This window comes from Bos grunniens, chromosome 6 (assembly GCF_055505025.1).
Source record: "Bos grunniens cultivar Pamir isolate PY7600 chromosome 6, Bosgru_T2T1.0, whole genome shotgun sequence".
NCBI lineage: Eukaryota > Metazoa > Chordata > Mammalia > Artiodactyla > Bovidae > Bos > Bos grunniens.
The window spans coordinates 14160403-14179186 of record NC_141170.1 but is presented as its reverse complement, the minus strand read 5'-3'; the positions used below and the strand labels follow the sequence as shown (position 1 = coordinate 14179186).

At 48.9% G+C, this 18784-nt stretch overlaps 2 protein-coding genes across 30 annotated transcripts in view; one reads left to right on the top strand and one right to left on the bottom strand.

Annotated features, from left to right (window-relative positions):
* Positions 1-4372, bottom strand: part of EVC (EvC ciliary complex subunit 1) — a 103971-nt gene extending 99599 nt beyond the window's left edge. For 18 of the 27 annotated variants that reach the window (XR_015165178.1, XR_015165179.1, XR_015165175.1 and 15 more), the window contains exon 1: positions 707-1023. Coding sequence is in view for 18 of the 27 variants with exons in the window: in XM_086404832.1 (XP_086260958.1) it covers positions 707-880 (174 nt within the window). In the remaining 9 variants the exon portion in view is untranslated. Of the gene's footprint in view, positions 1-706; positions 1140-3578 lie in introns of those variants that run through there. The other 9 variants (XM_086404835.1, XM_086404836.1, XM_086404845.1 and 6 more) reach the window with 7 other exon arrangements.
* EVC2 (EvC ciliary complex subunit 2) overlaps positions 4364-18784 on the top strand; it is a 161911-nt gene continuing 147490 nt past the window's right edge. For 2 of the 3 annotated variants that reach the window (XR_015165167.1, XM_086404829.1), the window contains exons 1-3: positions 4365-4696; positions 12962-13016; positions 17403-17569. Coding sequence is in view for 2 of the 3 variants with exons in the window: in XM_086404829.1 (XP_086260955.1) it covers positions 4496-4696; positions 12962-13016; positions 17403-17569 (423 nt within the window). In the remaining variant the exon portion in view is untranslated. Of the gene's footprint in view, positions 4697-12961; positions 13017-17402; positions 17570-18784 lie in introns of all 3 variants that reach the window. The other variant, XM_086404830.1, reaches the window with a different exon arrangement.

The following is an 18784-nucleotide window of genomic DNA, read 5'->3' as shown; positions in this document are numbered from 1 at the left end:
GAAATTCAATGAGATGACAATTCAGGTACAGAGTGTGGCTCAGCACCCAGCATACAGCCAGCATTCAGTAAATGCTAGTGTTTCCATTCCCCCATTACAGAACTCATCTGGCTGTGTTACAATCAAACATTTACTAGTAATCTGTCCAACTCCATCTTGCTCCAGAGGCAGGAGCACACTGCTGTCCCCTGGCCGTGTCTAGCAGTAGAAGATGCTCAGCAAACTTTTGCTGTGTGGAATGATGAGTGCATGCTGATGTAGCAGAGCGGACTCCAGCGGGGCTAGCGGGGGAATCCACACAGCAAGGAAGCAGAATGGACAGGCGGTTGCAGAGACTAGGGCAGGTGAGGGAATTCCCTGCCCTCCAGCCCCCCACGGTGAGCCCAGCGCATCAGTCAAAATCCTTGATGCTGCAGAGGAGACCGCGGCCTGGAGACCTCATTGGCTAAGGTCACAGGCAGTTGTTGGATGGAGCGGACCCTTCCGGGGAATCGCAAGCTAAAGCCCATCTGTCACTTGGCCGCCTCCCACTGCAGTTACTGTCTCCAGCCGCCTCCCAGAGCAGAAGGGGAACACCCGTCCCCGGGGCAGGACCCGTCGCGCGCGCGATGCCCGTGATCAGGCTCAAGTGGAAGCCTGGACCCCAGCGCCGAGGGGGGACCGCGCCCTCGCATCCCACACGCGGCCGCCCGCCCGGCCGACCCACCTGGTGCGGGAGACGCGGGCGCACGGAGCGGCAGCCGAGCCAGAGGCCGAGGCCGAGGCCGAGCGCGGTGCCCAGCAGCACGGCGGGGACTAGCAGAGCGGGCGCTGGCCGCACGGCGTCCCGGCCCAGCCGCAGCCGCGCTTCGCTCCCGCAGGTCGTCTCGCCGCGGGCCATCCGGGGGCGCTCAGGCGGCCGGCTCGCCGCCTCCCGCCTCCCGCCGCGCGCTGCCCCGGCCCGCCGCCCGGCGCTCCATCCCTGGCGGGTCCCGGCTGCCGGACTCCAGATCCCGGCGGGGCCAGCGGGGAGGCGCGGTGCACTCTGTCGATTTCTCGGGCCTGTGTAGCCTCCTCCTCCTGCTTCTCTCTTGCTTTCCGGAGCTGCCTAGCCGGAGGGAGGAGCCTGGACCGTTTGCTCCAAACTTTGAGCCACCCCCGCCTCCGGCCCTGCCTTTTGCACTGAGCATGCCCGGCCAGAGGCGCGCTTCCCAGCGAGGAGAACCTTCTGGGAGGAGTCTTGTTTTGCAGAGGGCTCTGATTTCCAGCGGGGCCGGGGACCTCAGCCAGGTCTTCACGCGAGGAGGGTGTTGCTCGGTTCAGTTTATCGAGTGCTTAGAATTTGTTAAGCATTTAGCTTGATGATCCAAGTAACTTTCTTACCAGCCTTCTGAGATGGGCGTTACTATCCTCTTGGTGAGGATCAGGGTCTGCGGTGAGTGATTCATTGCTGGTCTGACTCAGCCGTGCCCCATGACCTCTAGCAGTTGGCCATCCTTGGGTCGCACTGTCCGGCCCTGCCTCTGAACTTGTTTGCCTGAAGGCTCCTGTTTTACTGCTAGTTTCTTCGGGGATGGTCAATGCTTTCCTCTAAGACAACCTATAGAGAGATGCTTACATCCAGCCCTGGCTAGCCACGGAGATGCCACGTGGTCACTCATTCACTCAGCCTACCCAGAGACCCTACTGTCTGAACCAGCACCAGGCCAGCCATCAACCAGACAAGGTCCAGCAGTGAGCATCTTGCAGGGAGATAGGCAGATGAGTTCAGCATCTGTTCTTTCTATAAGCAACATGTGCTGATGCTAGCTCTCATTCTGGCTGCTGGGGTACACACACACACACACACACACACACACACACACTTCTACCCTTTGGAGCTTAATTCCCTATGAGGGCCAGAGCAGAGGTAACATAGGGACCTGTTTCAACAGAGAGGGGTTTCATGTCCTTTTAATTTGCAAGGATTGAATAGTCTTTTTACTTTGTTTCCTCACCTCCCTCAACATCCAGCTCAAGTTTCTGGGTTTTTCCATCATTTCCTCTTCACTCCTTCCAAGCTGGCAAGATGGGAACTACTATGTAGATTTACTTTGTATAAATGAAGGAACTGACAGCTAGACTGGAGTCGTGGTTCGTTCAAGGTCTTGCAATAGGAAATGGGGCAGATAGAGTCACACCTGTGTCTGTCTGGCTTTAGGACTCAGACTCTCTGCCATGCGGTGCTTCTTAAATGTTTCCCCAGGAGCATCTCCAAGACTCTTGGAAACATGTCTGAGGGCAAAAACCAGACGTCCTTGCTTTATGCTGGCTATTTCTTTGGATACTCAGGCTTTTATTTTTAATTTTCACTGCTATGTTTAAAATAGCCAACAAGGACCTACTGTATGACACATGGAACTGCTCATTGTCATGGGGTGGCCTGGATGGGAGGGGAGTTTGGGGGAGAACAGACAACTGTGTAAGTATGGGTGGGTCCCTTCACCGTTCACCTGAAACTGTTACATTGTTTGTTAATAGGCTGTACTGCAATACAAAATAAAAAGTTTAAAGTATGGTGTAATCAGGAAGGGCTAATTTTAAATCTACACTGGATCTGCTTCTGTGACTCTAGCCTTTTTTTTGTTATGATAAACATACATGATGGCCTGCTTCAGGGAGATAACCTGATCTGCCTATGTGTGAAGGACGGCAAGGAAGTGAAACTAACACATCCTCCTGCCTAAGGCTTGCTATTCTAGGGGAATTTGCAAGGACTGAGTAGTCTTTTTACTTGTTTCCTCACCTCCCTCCCATCTCTGATCCATCAAAGAACCTGGCAACCAGGCCCTGACAAGATGGTTATTTTTAGGCACTAACCTGTCATCTTCTCCATCAGCTGGCTTTCCAAACTGTCGTCTTCCTTGCCTCAACACCTTGTGTCTCAGATCCATCGTCCCGTTGTGTGGCGAGCAGAGGGAGCTTGGACTTGGTAACTGTAGTGTTTGCATTTTACTTTAAGGTAGAAATCATCCTCTAAATTTCTAAAAGAATTAATGCTCCAGCATTCAGCCTTTTGCCTTGTCTCACTCCAGGCACATGCTGGGTACCACTGAGGGCAGTGAACCCCATGGGGAAAGCTTGGCTAATAAATTCTCAGGTTCCCAAACCCCACTGTCTTGTCCCTGTGAAGTCAGGAAAGGCCTATTGGAGGGGTAGGAGTAGGAGGCTACAAGCACCGGACTTCCTGCCTGAGACTGAAGAGGCATGAGCTGTCCCTGAGGGCCCAGGGGAATAAGAGCCCTACCCCCTGCCCCCATGGAGAGTTCTGGGAGATTCTTCAGCTGCTGACTCCTGGCTCCAGACACGAGCTCCCCTCTTGGTGTCCCCAGAGAGGTAGGTCCCCAGTGTCTGGCCTCTGCCTGCATGGCTTGGAGCAGGGCTTGGGTTCCCAGCCAGAGGTTGGACTGGGTCATGGCAGTGAAAGCACTGGATCCTGGCCACCTGACCCGTAGTCAGTGACAAGGGATCTGGCCCTCTGGCTTTGCAGAAAAGAATTTCCATAAAGACAGAGTAGTGAAGCAAGTAAAGTATTTATAGGAGGAAAAGGAATACAGTACCTGCAGACTTTCAGATGGAGAGTCCCCGAGTTGCACCCACATGGCAGCTTCAGTCACCTATATGGGGGATTTCTTTGGGTTTTCCTCTGGCCAATCATTATGATTTGCCTGGTTCCCAAATTGGTATTTGGTGTATCTCAGGATCCTCCCGTGTGCGCGCAGGCATCTCTTAGCCAAGCTGGATTCTAATGAAAAGCCGTATAGGTAGAACATCCCTCCACAGCCTGACCAGGGGCTGTGGGAATGGGTCCTTGAGCTGGTCCAAGGGCTCATCCACAACGAGGGCTCAGGCAGTGGGAACAGACTGGGTTGAACTGAACCTAAAAGGACGCGAAAACTGGCCTTGCCCTCTGGCCATGAGCTGCCAATTCCCCGCCCAGCCCCTCTCCTTGCAGTCCTGCACCCCTTTGGTTCTCCTTCTCCAAAAGCTTCTCAGTTCGCTAATGGCGGGAGGGGGAGAGAGAAAAGGGGGCCTGCTGCGCCTGCGTAGACTCGGGAGTCCGTCCACTGTGTATCAGAGAAGGCTTGCTGGAGGAGACGGGCCTGAGCTGAAACTTAGAGAACGGAGCAGGCATTAACAGAGGAGCACTTGGAGGCTCTCAACTTTCTGGGAGCAGGAGTCACCCGATCTGATTTTGGTAGAGCCCCCGGGTGAAGCACGAGGAAACGCAAGTGTGGTCACTTCTCCCAGGCCTCGCCAGCTTGGCTCCCTCCTTCCTTCCCTCCCTCTCGAGTTTGGTCCAAGGCTTCCTGCTGGCCCGCTAAGGCCCAGATGCCAGTGTCTTGCTCCCAGAAAACTTTCCGCGGAGGTTCGCACTGAGCATGCTCGGCGGCGGCGGGGCAGGGCCTGGGGTCCGGAAGCTGCCCCAACTCCGCCTGCACCCGCCACTTGTGGGGTCGCGGGACCCAGGCGGGCGATGGATACCCCGAGGGGCCCGGGGCGCGCCACGTGGGTGCTGGCGGGGAGCCTGCTGGCCGCTGCACTGGCGCTGCCCGCGGAGTCCCGAAACCTCGGCCAGCTCCCCGCGGGGCAGGTTCCCCTCCAGCACCCCCTGGGCCCACAGCCTCTCCGGGACCCCCACACCGTTCCCGGGGCGGGGCTTGAGCGGACCGCCCAGGTAAGGAGGGCCCGCTCCCAGTCTCGGGTCTGACTCCGGAGATTTGGCTTCACCTACGCTCCTGGCGGGGAGGCCCCTTTGGGTTGGGGAAGTTACCCGAAAGGGAGGGCGGGATCTGAGTAAGATGCAACCCTGGTGGATCCCGCTTGTGGCCGGAAAACGCCCTGGAAAGGTGGGGAAAGAGGTGTGGTTTGTGGCTGAGAGCTTGGACCTTATAGGCGGCCCGGTCGATCCCCTTCGGCAACCTAAGAGCTCTGAGACCTAGGGCAGGTCGCTTCTGATCTGTACCTATTGCAGGGTCTACCCCAGCGGGTCGATGTGAGCGTAACTATTGCAGGGTCTACCCCAGAGGGTCGATGGGAGCGTTTAGATGAGTTCAGGAGTGCAGATAGAACGACTTTCGCAGGTGAGTGCTCCGCAAGAGTGCAGCAGTTGATAAAAGGCACAATGGCTGGAGTTTTCTGCGACCGCAAATGTAGCCTGCCCTTGCCCCCGTGTCCCTAGCTTGGGAGGGCGCGGAGCTCTGGCTCACATCCTAGATACGTCCTTCTCCTCCTCTCCCAAATCTGATCACCAGGCCCACTGCTTTTCCTCCTGATCATCTCAGATGTCTGCCCTTCTCCCATCCAGGCTGCCTCTATTAGGTTCAGTCCCCGCTCCCTCAGCCTCTGGCCTCTGATGACTGTTTCCTCTGGGTTACCCCCGCTCCTCTAATTTGTGCGTTCTACCATTCATGTCCCCCCGACCTCTAGATGACCTGTCTGTGGTATACATCTGACCACTTTTCTCCCGTGCTCACACCCACTTTCACTCTGACTGCAGTTGCACATCCAGGCTTCTGCTCCCAGGAATGCCTGTCCAGTGGTCCGGCCCATCACTGCCTTGTGGCTCTCCCAGCCCTTCCTCAGGGCCTGGCTCCTCTTATTCTGTTGCATTTTCCAAGTATAGGCCCCAGGGTGCCTGCTATACTCACTGCAGATATTTAGGTCTTTTAAATGAGATTTCTTTCACTGTCTATGATTGGTTCTTAGGCTTTCACTAGAGAAGACAAAATAATAATACTGTGTCGATTTTCTGAGCTTTTAGAAAGCTCATGATGAACATTTTCACAGGGTCCTTTCACTTGTTCCTGGCCGTTGAGATGGGAAGTATCTGGCCCATTTTGCCGAAAACTGAGACCCAGAGTGCCATGCCCCCCAGGCCCGTCCTGTGCTCTCATATTCAGAGCCCACCCGCCTGTCCTCAACTGCTCTTTCCTTTGGAAAGTCAGTGCCAGAACATTCATGTGGATATTTGTTGCCAGGCCATTCACAAGAGTGCTTTGAAAACCGGAGTGTAAATGCTCGTGTTAACTTATTATTAATATCTATCCCTTCCTGCAAAGGGTGAGGTAATAGTTACAACCATTTCCCAGATGTTCTGAAACTGCTGTGTCCAGTACAGTAGCCCTGGCCACGTTGTGGCTGTTTGAATTTAAACATTGCAGGTGCTTGGTGGCCCCGTAGGTTAGTGGTTACCATATTGGACAGCCCAGACCATAGAACATTCCCACCATCCCAGAAAGTTCTATTGGAAGTGTGCTGGAAGGAGAGAGACAGTGAAGACTTGAGTGGGCAAGAGTCTTCTGAGTGTTTATGGACGGCCCTTTAGGCTTCAGACCTAGGCATCAAGACCTGGGTGCTTGAGATATGAGAGAACAAGACAGTCTCTGCCCTTTAGAATCCAGGAGAAGGGCGCCAAGTGGTGTTAATCTATGGTGCAGGAGTAGGCAGTTCAGGCTGTAGAGAAGTGCAGTGGGCAGAGTGGACTGGAAGGGGTGGCTTTGAGCGCTGTTTGGACAGGGTGGTCAGAGAAGGTGCTTTGGGGCGGTGACAGTTAAGCAGAGCCCTGGATGGAATGAGGGAGGGACATGGGTGCTTCTGGAGAAAAACTTCCCAAAGGAGATTGTAGTGAGGACAAAGGCCAGAGGCAGGATGTGCTTGGTGTGGTCCAGGACCGCAAGGAGGCTGGTGTGATTAGAGCAGGGATGGGGGGAGGAAGGAGGAGTGGGTGGAGGTGGGTCTAGAGGATGGGGAGGGGCCACATCAGGAAAGGCCCTGTGGACTGTGGTTAAGACTCCGACTGTTATTTTGTTGGAAGCCGTGGGTGGGTTTTGAGCAGAAAAGTGACCTGCTTTGATTTGTCTTTTTAAAGCATCTCCGTGGCAGCTATGAGAATAGAGGATAGAGGGTAGCGGTGAAAGTAACGACCAAGAACAGAGGCAGGCAGGAGACCAGGCAAATGATGGAGATGAAATGGACCAGTGAGGTTAGTGGACGGCTGCTGAGAAGTTGCTGGATTGGGGATATATATTTGAAAGTAGAGCCAGCGGAGTTTGCTGTGACTGGATGCAGATTGAGAGAGACGAAGGACGGAGTCAAGAATGAAAACAAGGACTTGGGCCTGAACACATAGAAGACTAGGGATACCGTCAGCTCATATGCAGAAGCCTCAGAAGGCCATGAGGAGTTCTGATTTGGTCTTATTGAGTTTGACCCCCCACCCCTGCCCCCTGCCACGAGGCATCCAGGTAGAGATGTATAGCAGAGTGGTGATGGAAGAGTCCTGATCTGGGTGAGAAATCTGAGCTGGAGATCTTTACCAGGGAGTGGTCAGTGCACACATGCCTTTAACCCCGGTGTACCCAGGACCTGGCTGAGTTTTCCTTGTGGGTAAGTATAGTTTGGGAAGAGTGAGGCCTTAGGGCAGAGGCCTGGAGCAATACCAAGGCCAGACCAGAAAGAAGAAAGGATTCAGCAAAGGAGATCAGAAAGTGTGGCTGATTTTATAGGAAGGAAACCAAGGCTGTGACCCACAGGTCAAGGAAGGAAGGCATTTTGGGAAGAGCGGACTCCCCAGTGATGTTCATATCCCGATCCGTGGAGCCTGTGAGTATGTTCCATCCCTTGGCAAAGGGAGATTGACATTGCAGATGAAATTCACGTTGCTATTCAGCTGACCTTGGATCATCCCGGTGGACCAGTGTAATCCTAGGGTCTTTCAAAATGGAAGAGGGAGGCAGGAGAGAGTCCGAAGGAGATGTAACCTTGGAAGAAGGTCAGAGGGATGTCCCATGAGGCCTCAACCTGCTGCTGCTGGCTTTGAAGATGCCCCATGAGGCCTGTCAACCTGCTGCTGCTGGCTTTGAAGATGCAGGAAGGGACTATTAAGTGAGGAGGGTGGGCTGCTTCTAGAGGCTGAAAGAGGCTCCCCCACAGCCTCCAGATAAGAATGCAGCCCTGCAGACACCTTGATTTTAGTCCAGTGAGACCCATGTGAGACTCCTGACCTCCAGAACCATGTGATAATAAGCATATATTTGTTTTGAGTCACTCTGTTCGTAGTGACTTGTTACAGCAGCCATAAGATGCCAATGCACTCACATGCCAAATACTGCTGGTGAGTTGTGTGCGATGGGGATGGAGAACTGGCTGTGAAATGAGACCGTCGAGGTCATGATGACCTTGTCAGGTGACCTGTGTCATCTTGGAGAGGGGCTTCACACAGGGAAGGGAAGGCTGGACTTTGAAGTGAGGTATCGACTGGTGGTTGGCATGATCTCTGTGGGACCAGGCTGCTCACGGTGGCCAAGGAGCCCCCAGAGGAACCCCTGGGCTAGTGACACCCAGAAACTGATGAGACCTTAAGGGATCCTCGGCTAAGAGGGCCTTTCTGAGTTGTTTGCTCCCTGGGCACTTGGTATCCTGCTCCTCTCCCTGGAGTGGAAGTGTCTGTTGGAGCGGGGCCTTTGTCCTTCCATCAAGTCAGGGACCTGCCACAGAGCTTGCTGTGCGGCGAATGCTGGGGAAAGAATAGGTGGAGAATTCCAGGGGCAGGGATGGTACAGGCAGACGTGTGTGGGAGTTGGTGCCCTGTGGCACCACTGTCCACCTCAGAGACCTCACAAATTAATTCTTTTATTTTTTTAGTTAGCAGATTTTAGTATTTAGAACAGTTTTAGATTCTAGAAAAATCATACACATGGTGCAGAAAATTCATATATATTCCCCTCAACACACAGCTTCCCCTACTCTTGACATCTGACGTTAGTAAGATACGTGCACACACATGTACTTAGTCATTCAGTCGTGTCTGACTCTTTCCAACCCCATGGACTATATAGCCTGCCAGGCTCCTTTGTCCATGGGATTCTCCAGGCAAGAATACTGGAGTGGGTTGCCATTTCCTACTCCAGGGCATCTTTCTTGACTCAGAGATTGAGCCCGTGTCTCTTTTTCTCTTGCACTGGCAGGCGGATTCTTTTCCACTGAGCCACCTGGGAAGCCCTAGTAAGGTACATTTATTACAATTAATGGTCTAACCTTGACAAGCCATTGTCAAAGTCCATAGTTTATTCAGATTTCTTTAGTTCTTGTACCCAGTGTCCTTTTTGGTCCCAGGCCCCCACCCAGGACATCACTTTACATGAAGCTGTCACTTCCTTTGTTGTGAGGACCTTGACAGTTTGGAGGAGGACTGGGTGGGGATTTTGCAGGGTGCTTTCTGTTGGGATTCATCTGGGTGCATCTGGCAACATGCCTTATGGCTGTTTGTGGTTTTTTTTTTTAATTTGTTTTGTTAGTTTTGTTGTTGTTGTTTTCAGATTTCATTCTAGTTTATTACAGTGAAAAAAATACCCCACGGTTCTAAGCACATATTCAATTTCTGAGCATCAAAGGAGACAGATTTAGATACATTAAAATGTGGTTTCTATGTTCATAATGATATGTAGCCACATAAAAAGTAATGTACAGAACACCTTGTCCTACAAAACAGCTTTGGGAATTTTCTTTGACTAGAAATTTTCCCAGTTTGGGAACATTAGCTTAGACATGAACATAAATTCAAGATACTGTTAATTAACTTATTTGAAAGAGTGGAATATTTAAGAAAGCTATTTCTACCAGTGGAAACAAAGATGGAAAACTGTCAAATAACTGTGAGTTGCTTGGAATTCTGCCTGGCTTCCAAAAATTAAGCTGGGAACAGATGTCTGCCCACACAGTGAAAATGATCTAATTAGTCAGTGTTTCCTTAAATGAAACACAAAATGACAAAAATGATTCCTTAGCTGACTCCCAGTCAAAGGGGAAGAAATATTAGATAAGGTGGAAACTATGGTGTGGTCAGAGTCCCTTGGACTGCAAGGAGATCCAACCAGTCCATTCTGAAGGAGATCAGCCCTGGGTGTTCTTTGGAAGGAATGATGCTAAAGCTGAAACTCCAGTACTTTGGCCACCTCATGCTAAGAGTTGACTCATTGGAAAAGACTCTGATGCTGGGAGGGATTGGGGGCAAGAGGAGAAGGGGACGACAGAGGATGAGATGGCTGGATGGCATCACTGACTTGATGGACGTGAGTCTCGGTGAACTCCGGGAGTTGGTGATGGACAGGGAGGGCTGACGTGCTGCGATTCATGGGGTCGCAAAGAGTCAGACACGACTGAGCGACTGAACTGAACTGAACTGAATGGCGTGGTCTTAAATTTCAGGAATAGGGACAAGCAATTTAGAGGAATTTTTCTGGGATGCTCTGCTGTTGTTGTTGACCTTGAACTCTTGGCTGGACCAGCACTGGCTAGGTTGCTCTGCCATGAACTCACCACCCATCCCCCAACCCTCCCTGCCCACCCAACCGTACTATACTTGTTAGAAGGAGGTCCCTATGCAGGGCCTAGAATGGAAGCCCTTAGATTTCTTTTTTCCTGCCAAATGGCAGCAAAGACAGTGTCTGGCACACGGCATTCTTCTGGGAAAATGGCACCTGTTTCCACCTTTGGAAGCATGTTATGAGCTAGTGGTTGTTCTGGCCACACATACCTGTCCCGGGAGATCTCAGGGACAGTGTTTCTACCAGGCGTGAGAGTCCTGGCCCCCATCACGTGGTCTCTTACTATTGTCACTTTTGCCATTGTTGCGGTGACACATGGGCACATGCTCCTTGTTACAAGGAACAAATCAGTACAGGCGGTGTGGAGACAGGGATCCCCTTCTACTGCACACACACAGTCCCCAAGCCCCCAAGGCTAACACTTCTGCATACTCCTGCCTAGGCTTTTAAAAATAATGCATGGTTATGATCTATGGTATTATATGGCATATTGTTAAACATGTAACTATATATTAAATCTATAAGTAATTAATACTAAACATATTATTAAATATCTACATATATTTTCAAATTACTAAATATATAAGTATATGTACTAATAAAGTAACTTACTAAGTATGTAACTATATGTACTAATATGGGGTTTCTCTGATGGCTCAGTGGTAAAGAATCTGCCTGCCAGTGCAGGAGACACAGGAGACTCAGGTTCAATCCCTGGGTCGGGAAGATCCCCTAGAGAAGGAAGTGGCAACCCACTCAGTATTCTTGCCTGAGAAATCCCATGGACAGAGGAGCCTGGTGGGTTACTAGTCCATGGGGTCACAAAAGAGTTGGTCATGACTTAGTGACTGAGCATGCACGCACATGTACTAACATAATTTATATAAAAGATAAAGTGAATATAACTATCAAATATATAACAATATATTAAATATTTATAAAATAAGGTGTCATTTTTATTAAATGAGACTGTATTATTCATCGTATTGTGATCCAGTGATCTCACTTGATACATCTCAGAGTTTTTTCCTAGATGATCATAGATCTGCTTTATTTATATATTTATATTTGCAGCTGTGGTAATATATACATAACAAAATGGTCTTCCCTGGTGGCTCATCAATAAAAAATCTGACTGCAATTCAGGAGACGCGGGTTTGATTCCTGGGTCGGGAAGATCCCTAGAGTAGGTAAGGGCAACCCACTCCAGTATTCCTGCTTGGGTAATCCCATGGACAGAGGAGCCTGGCAGGCTACAGTCCATGGGGTTCCAAAGAGTCGGACACAACTTAGCAACTAAACCACCACCATCATACACAACAAAATTTACCCTCTTATCCCTTTTTAAGTGTACAGTTCAGCAATGTTAAATACATTCACATTTTTGTGTTTCCATCTGCAGAATTATTTTAATCTTGTGATACTGAAACTCTATCCCCATTAATCAACAACCCCCCATTCTGCTGTCCCCGAGCCCCTGACAACCACCCTTCTACTTTCTGTCTCTTATGAATTTTACATATCTCCTATAAGTGGAATCATACACTATTTGCATTTTTGTTACTGGCTTATTTCACTTGGCCTGATGTCCTCAAGTTTCATCCATGTTGTAGCCTGTGACAGATTTGCCTTCCTTTTAAGGCTGAATGATATTTCATTTTATGCCTGGACCACTTTTGATTGGGCTTCCCTGACAGATCAGTTGGTAAAGAATCCACCTGCAATGTGGGAGACCTGGGTTTTGATCCCTGGGTTGGGAAGATCCCCTGGAGAAGGGAAAGGCTACCCACTCCAGTATTCTGGCCTGGAGAATTCCATGGACTGTATAGTCCATGGGGTCACCGAGTGTCAGTCACAGCTGGGCGACTTTCACTTTCACTTTTGCTTATCCATCCATCCATTAGTGGACATTAGGTTCCTTCTACCTTTAGGCTATCGTGAATAACCCTGCTGTGCACAGCACGGGGCTTGGCCTGTTTCAAGGGCTCTAGCCAAGACACTATAGTAATAATCATGATAATGATGATTATTACTGTTTTATAGTGGAGGGCTCTGGGCTTCTTTAGGGCTCACTATTTCACAAAGATGGGATGGAGGGGTTGACTGAGCCCCGTTTGGACAAGTTTTCATCCCTGAACAAGGTGAAGCGAGCTGGGAGGAGTTCTACACTTTGCAGAAGAAATAACTGAGGCTCAGAGAGTCTAAGAGACTTGACTAAGGACACACAGCAGATAAATGGTTCAAGTTCAAATCTAGGTCTCCAACTCCCAGGCCAGTGTTTTATGTACCACTCTGAAAACGAGCAGGATTTTGGGGATTCAGAGGCTTGAGGCTCTCCCCGCATCAGAGGGTTCGTGAAAAGCAGAGTTGGGGTTCGAACTCAGGTCTAACTGTGTGAAATTTCCACTGCACTGTGTCGTCTCCCTAGACAGCTTCCAGGAATGCGATTATATAATCCTCTACTCAGAGGCTGGTGGAGACGGTTGACTTAGAAAGATTTACATCAGGTGTCAGGATAAACGTGCAGCTCCTCTCCATTCAGGCCATTTAGAGATGACTTTTCAACCACTCCTAGCGTTTTCTTCAATAACGTCTTTGTGCCTTTGGACTTTCAGGACTTACCCCTTGGGATTTGGCCCAGTGTGGAAAACTCTCACATTACAACTCCAGGTAAGTTTTTCTCTTGGTTGATTTTTTTATTGATTTGACCATGAGAGAGAACCAGACCCTAAAGCCATAGACCTCCTGCTTCTGCCTCCCTGGTACCCTGCTCACCTGTGTACCCTACAGAGCAAGGGCTGTGAGTCCCCTCCTGCAGCAGTGGTCTGGGGTGCCCAGATCTGAGTTCAGGTAAGGTGGTGATTGATTCTTGGTAAGATTCAATAATAATTGGTAAGAATCAAGAATCAATAATGATTCAGGTAAGGGGAATCTTGATTCTCCCCTGAAGGTGCCTGATGAAGAAAACGCAGAATGTGTTTTAGTGTATGTGTATTAGTCAACTGTGTGAGTTTCTTTTTGCTGCTGTAACAAGTTATCAGGGATTTAGTGGTAAAACAGTATCGATGTATTCTCATATAGTTCTGGAGGGCGAAAGTTCACATCAGTTTAACTGGTCTGATTCAGAGTGTCAGCATGCTCTCCAGGGCCCTGGGAAGAATATTCTTCCTTCTCCAGGATCTGGAGCTTCATTCCTTGAGTCCTGCAGGTCATGACCCTTCCTGCAGCCTCCAAGCCAGCAGCGTTGCTTCTTGCCGCAGTGGTCCCATGACCTTCTCTTCTGCCTGTCAAATCTCTCTCTGCCTCCCTCTGTAAGGCATCTGGGATTACACTTATGGCCCCCTGGATAATCCAGGTTACTTCCCCATGAATTAAACTAAGGGTCCTTAATTTAATCGTATCTGCAAAGAGTCTGTTGCCATGTAAGAGAACATATTTACAGGTTGCTGAGATTAGGACCTGGGTGTCTTTGGGGACCATTACTCAGTCTACCTGACTTCCCAGGTGGCTCAGCAGTAAAGAATCCGGCTGCCAATGCAGGAGATGCAGGAGACCTGGGTTCAGTCCCTGGGTCGAGAAGGTCCCTGGAGAAGGAAATGGCAACCCACTCCAATATTCTTGCCTGGGAAATCCCATGGATGGAGGAGCCTGGCAGGATTGCAAAAAGTCGGACATAACTGAGTATGCATGCACTGAAAGTCTACCACACCAGGTTTCAGAAATCCAACTGAAACTAACCAAGCAATGAGCAATGTGTTGACCCTTATCGCTGGACTGCACAGGCCCCGGATCCAGGAACACAGTGTTCTCAGGGCTCTGCTTTTCACTTTCCATTGAGGCTCCTGCTTTCGTCTGATGAGTGTCATTCTCAGGGACATTCTTTCCATGTGGAAGTAATTGCTGCCACTTGCGGAAAGGAAGAGACTTTCTGTAGCTCGACAGAAGTTCAGGGAAGACTAATGGACACAGTCTGAGTTCCATGCCAGTCCCCAGTCCCATCACTGGGACTTGGGGGGAGAGTCCTCTGGGTTCTGGGCTTAAGTCTGGCCTCCTGGGGACCAGGATATGCTGAGATCCAGGTTTGTCTGTAGAGACTGAGCTAGAATCTTACTGATTAGTTGGGGGGCTACCCTGAAGGGAGGGGTCCTGGGAAGGCAGAACAGACTTTTCATCCAGAATTGACACAGGTTATGAATACACCTTGTTTTATTCCAGGGATAAATGTATTTCATTTTCTAGGGGAGTTAAAAGTATTTTTTAGGTCTTCTGTTACTCTGCCACACTCAATATGTAAGCAAATTTGGAAGACTCAGCAGTGGCCACAGGACTGCAAAAAGTCAGTTTTCGTTCCAATCCCAAAGAAGGGCAATGCCAAAGAATGTTCAAACTACTGTATAATTGCTCTCATTTCACAGGCTAGCAATGTTATGCTCAAAATCCTTCAAGCTAGGCTTCAGCAGTACATGAACTGAGAAATTCCAGATGTACAAGCTGGGTTTTGAAGAGGGAGAGGAACCAGAGATCAAATTGCCAACTTTTATTGGATCATGAAGAAAGCAAGAGAGTTCCAGAAAATCATCTACTTCTGCTTCATTGACTACAATAAAGCCTTTAACTGTGTGGATCACAACAAACTTATGGAAAATTCTTAAAGAGATGGGAATACCAGACCATATTACCGGTCTCCTGAGAAACCTTATGCAGGTCAAAAAGCAACAGTTAGAACCAGACGTTAAACAACAGACTGGTTCAAAATTGGGAAAAGAGTATGACAAGGTGTATTGTCACCTTGTTTATTTAGCTTATATCCAGAGTACCTCATGCAACATGTTGGGCTGGATGAAGCACAAGCTGGAATCAAGATAGACGGGAGAAATATCAATAGCCTCAGATATGCAGATGACACTACCCTTATGGCAGAAAGTGAAGAGGAACTAAAGAGCCTCTTGATGAAAGTGAAAGAGGAGAGCAAAAAAGCTGGCTTAAGACTCAACATGAAAAAAACTAAGATCAGGGAATCCAGTTCCATCATGTCATGGCCAATAGAGGGGGAAAAAGTTGAAGAAGTGACAGATTTTATTTTCTTGGGCTCCAGAATCACTGTGGATGGTGATTGCAGCCACGAAGTTGCTCCTTGGAAGTAAAGCTATGACAAACATAGACAGTGTATTAAAAAGCAAAGGCATCACTTTGCCAACAAAGGTCTGAATAGTCAAAGCTATGGTTTTTCCAGTAGTCATGTATGGGTGTGAGAGTTGACCATAAAGAAAGCTGAACGCTCAAGAATTGATGCTTTCGAATCGTGTTGCTGGAGAAGACTCTTGAGAGTCCCTTGGGCTGCAAGGAGATCAAACCAATCAATCCTAAAGGAAATCAGTCCTGAATATTCATTGGAAGGACTGATCTGAACCTGAAGCTCCAATACTTCGGCCACCTGATGGGAAGAGCTGACTCGTTAGAAAAGACACTGATGCTGGGAAAGATTAAAGGCAGGTGGAGAAGGGGATGACAGAGGATGAGATGATTATATAGCATCACTGACTCAATGGACATGAGTTTGAGCAAACCCCAAGAGATAGTGGAGGACAGAGGAGCCTGGCATGCTGCAATCTCCAGGGTTGCCAAGAGTCAGATACAACTTAGCAACTGAAGAACAACAAGCAGTCTTTGCAAAAGACTTTACAAAAGTTTACAAAATCCAGTGTTTTCATTTGAGTAAAATAGGTTGAGGTGATATCACCATAATCACAGAGAACTTTTAGTCACTCATTAAGCAGACATTTTGGATAAGGGAGGGCAGTGTACTTAGGACCGTGGTTGTAGTGAGAGCAGAGGGTGGAGGAATTAGGTCACCAGGAAGGCTTCAGGGAGGGCTTCCTGGAGGAGGTGTTGAGTCTCAGCTGAGTCCTGAGAAGTAGCAATTAGCAGGAGAAGGAAACAGAGGGAGCCAGGGTGCATTCAAACAGCTGCAGAGTCATGACCGATGACCCACATGACAGCACACTAGTGGGGAGACCGCTGGGTAGTGACGCAGTGGGAGGATGGTCAGGTCAGAGCTTGACTTCCTTCTGTACTGTCTGTGGACAGTAACAGTGTCTGTCCTCATTCAGGTCTCCATCAGAGCCCACGGCTGGGCCTTCTGAGCTCCTGGAGGAGCAGGGGCTTAGACACCCGCACCAGAGACAAAGCCCAGAGTGGCCTTAAGATTTGAAGTCCAGTGAGTTTTTGTCCTTTAGCCCGAAGGACTGGACTGGGGTCTGGAGGTGGGTGTTCTGTCCCACTTGTGTGATTGACTTGAAGAGTCCCAACTGAGCAGCCAGCCTGGGAAAGTGTGTGCTGTTTTCCATGGTGAGGGCCTTTGTCCCCATTCCAACATCGTGAACTGAACCACAGATACTATTCTGGGAAAAAGGATATTGATTTTATCCAGGATCCAGTTCCACATTCTTTTTTTTTTTTTTTAATTTTTCCTACATTTATTTAGAAATTCTATAAAAGGGGTTCTAAAGCAGTTCTAAAGACCTTGCTATCAATATTCTGTGTAAGGAGGAGTGAGAAACAGGATTCATTCTCGGCCTATATACACTTTGTACTTGGATAGAAGATAAATGCTGAAAAGGCATGACTCCACAATGCTGGTCACTTCAAAATAGAAATTTACAGAGTGGTTAGAGGTTTTCCCAAGGGCACAGCTGGCGAGTGGCAGCCAGGATTGGAACCCAGGGCCCTCTGATGCTAACTGTGTAGGAATCACCCATGCCTCCTCCCTTGCCTAGTGGTTCTGACTCAGCCGGTCTAGAGGGGGGCCAGGCTTGTACATTTCAGCCTACAGATCAGGTAAGAAGCACACACTTGAAGAAACTCTTCTTAAGCTCTATGGCTCCCAATGAGAACTTCTCACCTTGGCAAAGAGATAAGTCATTCCTTCATTCACACTCTCGTCCACTTACTCAGTGAAGATTTTCCAAACGCCTGCCATGTATCATGTGGTTTGCTTCTAGAGTTTAACCACTGCCTTTTTGTATTATGTAATGCATGCACGTTGCTGTTTTGCAGAGGAGGCACCATTCGGAATGAAATTCAGTAAGGAAATTGAAGTCTTTAACCCACCCCTGGCTTCTTCAGCCTCTAGTGGGCCATGGGTTCATTCCGTCTTTGCTTTTACACACTCATGGCCTAGGAAGACCTTGTTTAAAAGAGACTCTGCTGTAACACACCGCCTGGTAAGTAACATGTTCAGTTCTTTTAAAGACATATCAGAAGTTGTAAAGAAACTGGTTTTGGATCACTTGTGTAGAAAATGTCACAGGCTTTTGTTCCTCCTCCAAAAAACACCTATTCTTTCTCTTTCACTAAATATAGTTATCATTAGGGAGCAAATCCATTTTTCTTTACAGAGAGTTGCTTCTTCTATACAATATACAGTATTTAGATGAATAGGATGTGTGAATCTGAGCATTAGGCAGCTTTATCTGCTGGTTCTAAAGCAGTGCATGGGGTTTTGCTTTAACTGGATCGATTCTCTTGCACCTGTTATAAAAACGCTGCTACCGATAATAGTGCCAAATGTTTAAAAATTATTTTCCACTCGCCAGGCATGTTGTTGTTGTTCAGTCTCTCAGTCGTGTCCGACTCTTTGCGACCCCGTGGACTGCTGCACACCTGTCAGCAGTCAGGAAGGACAGGCTTCCCTGTCCTTCACTATCTCCCAGAGTTTGCTCAGACTCAACTCATGTGCATCAAGTCAGTGATGCCATCCAACCATCTCATCCTCTGTCATTCCCTTCTCCTCCTGCTCTCAATCTTTCCCAGCATCAGGGTCTTTTCTAACGAGTCGGCTCTTCGAATTAGGTGGACAAAGTATTGGAGCTTCAGCTTCAGCATCAGTCCTTCCAATGAATATTCAGGACTGGTTCCTTTAGGATGGAGGGGTTTGATCTCCTTGCAGTCCCAGGGACTCTCAAGAGTCTTCTCCAACACCACAGTTCGAAAGCATCAATTTCCGGGCGCTCATCCTTTTTTATTGTCCAACTCTCACATCCATACATGACTACTGGAAAAACCATAGGCTTAGCGCTTTCTATGCATAATCTCACTGGAGCCTCATTATGAGTTTCTTAAACAGGTACTATTTTTATTCCCTTTTTACAGATAGGAACTGAAGATTGGAGAGATTAAGGAGTTTGCTCAGGGTCCCACAGGTTGAAGCAGCAGAACTAGGATGTGGGGCCCCTGCTCTTAGCCGCTGTCCCTGCTCCCAGTGTTCCTCATACTCTGTGTAATGTGTTGGTGCCACGTGAGGCTGACTCTCCCCTAAGCTGTCATAATTTATAATGGCTTGAGAACCACTGGGTTCAGCCAACAGGCTACCACGGCGAAAATCTCCTCCTTGGCCCTTGGCTACATTTTGTGTTAGTCTCTTACATTTTGTATTAGAT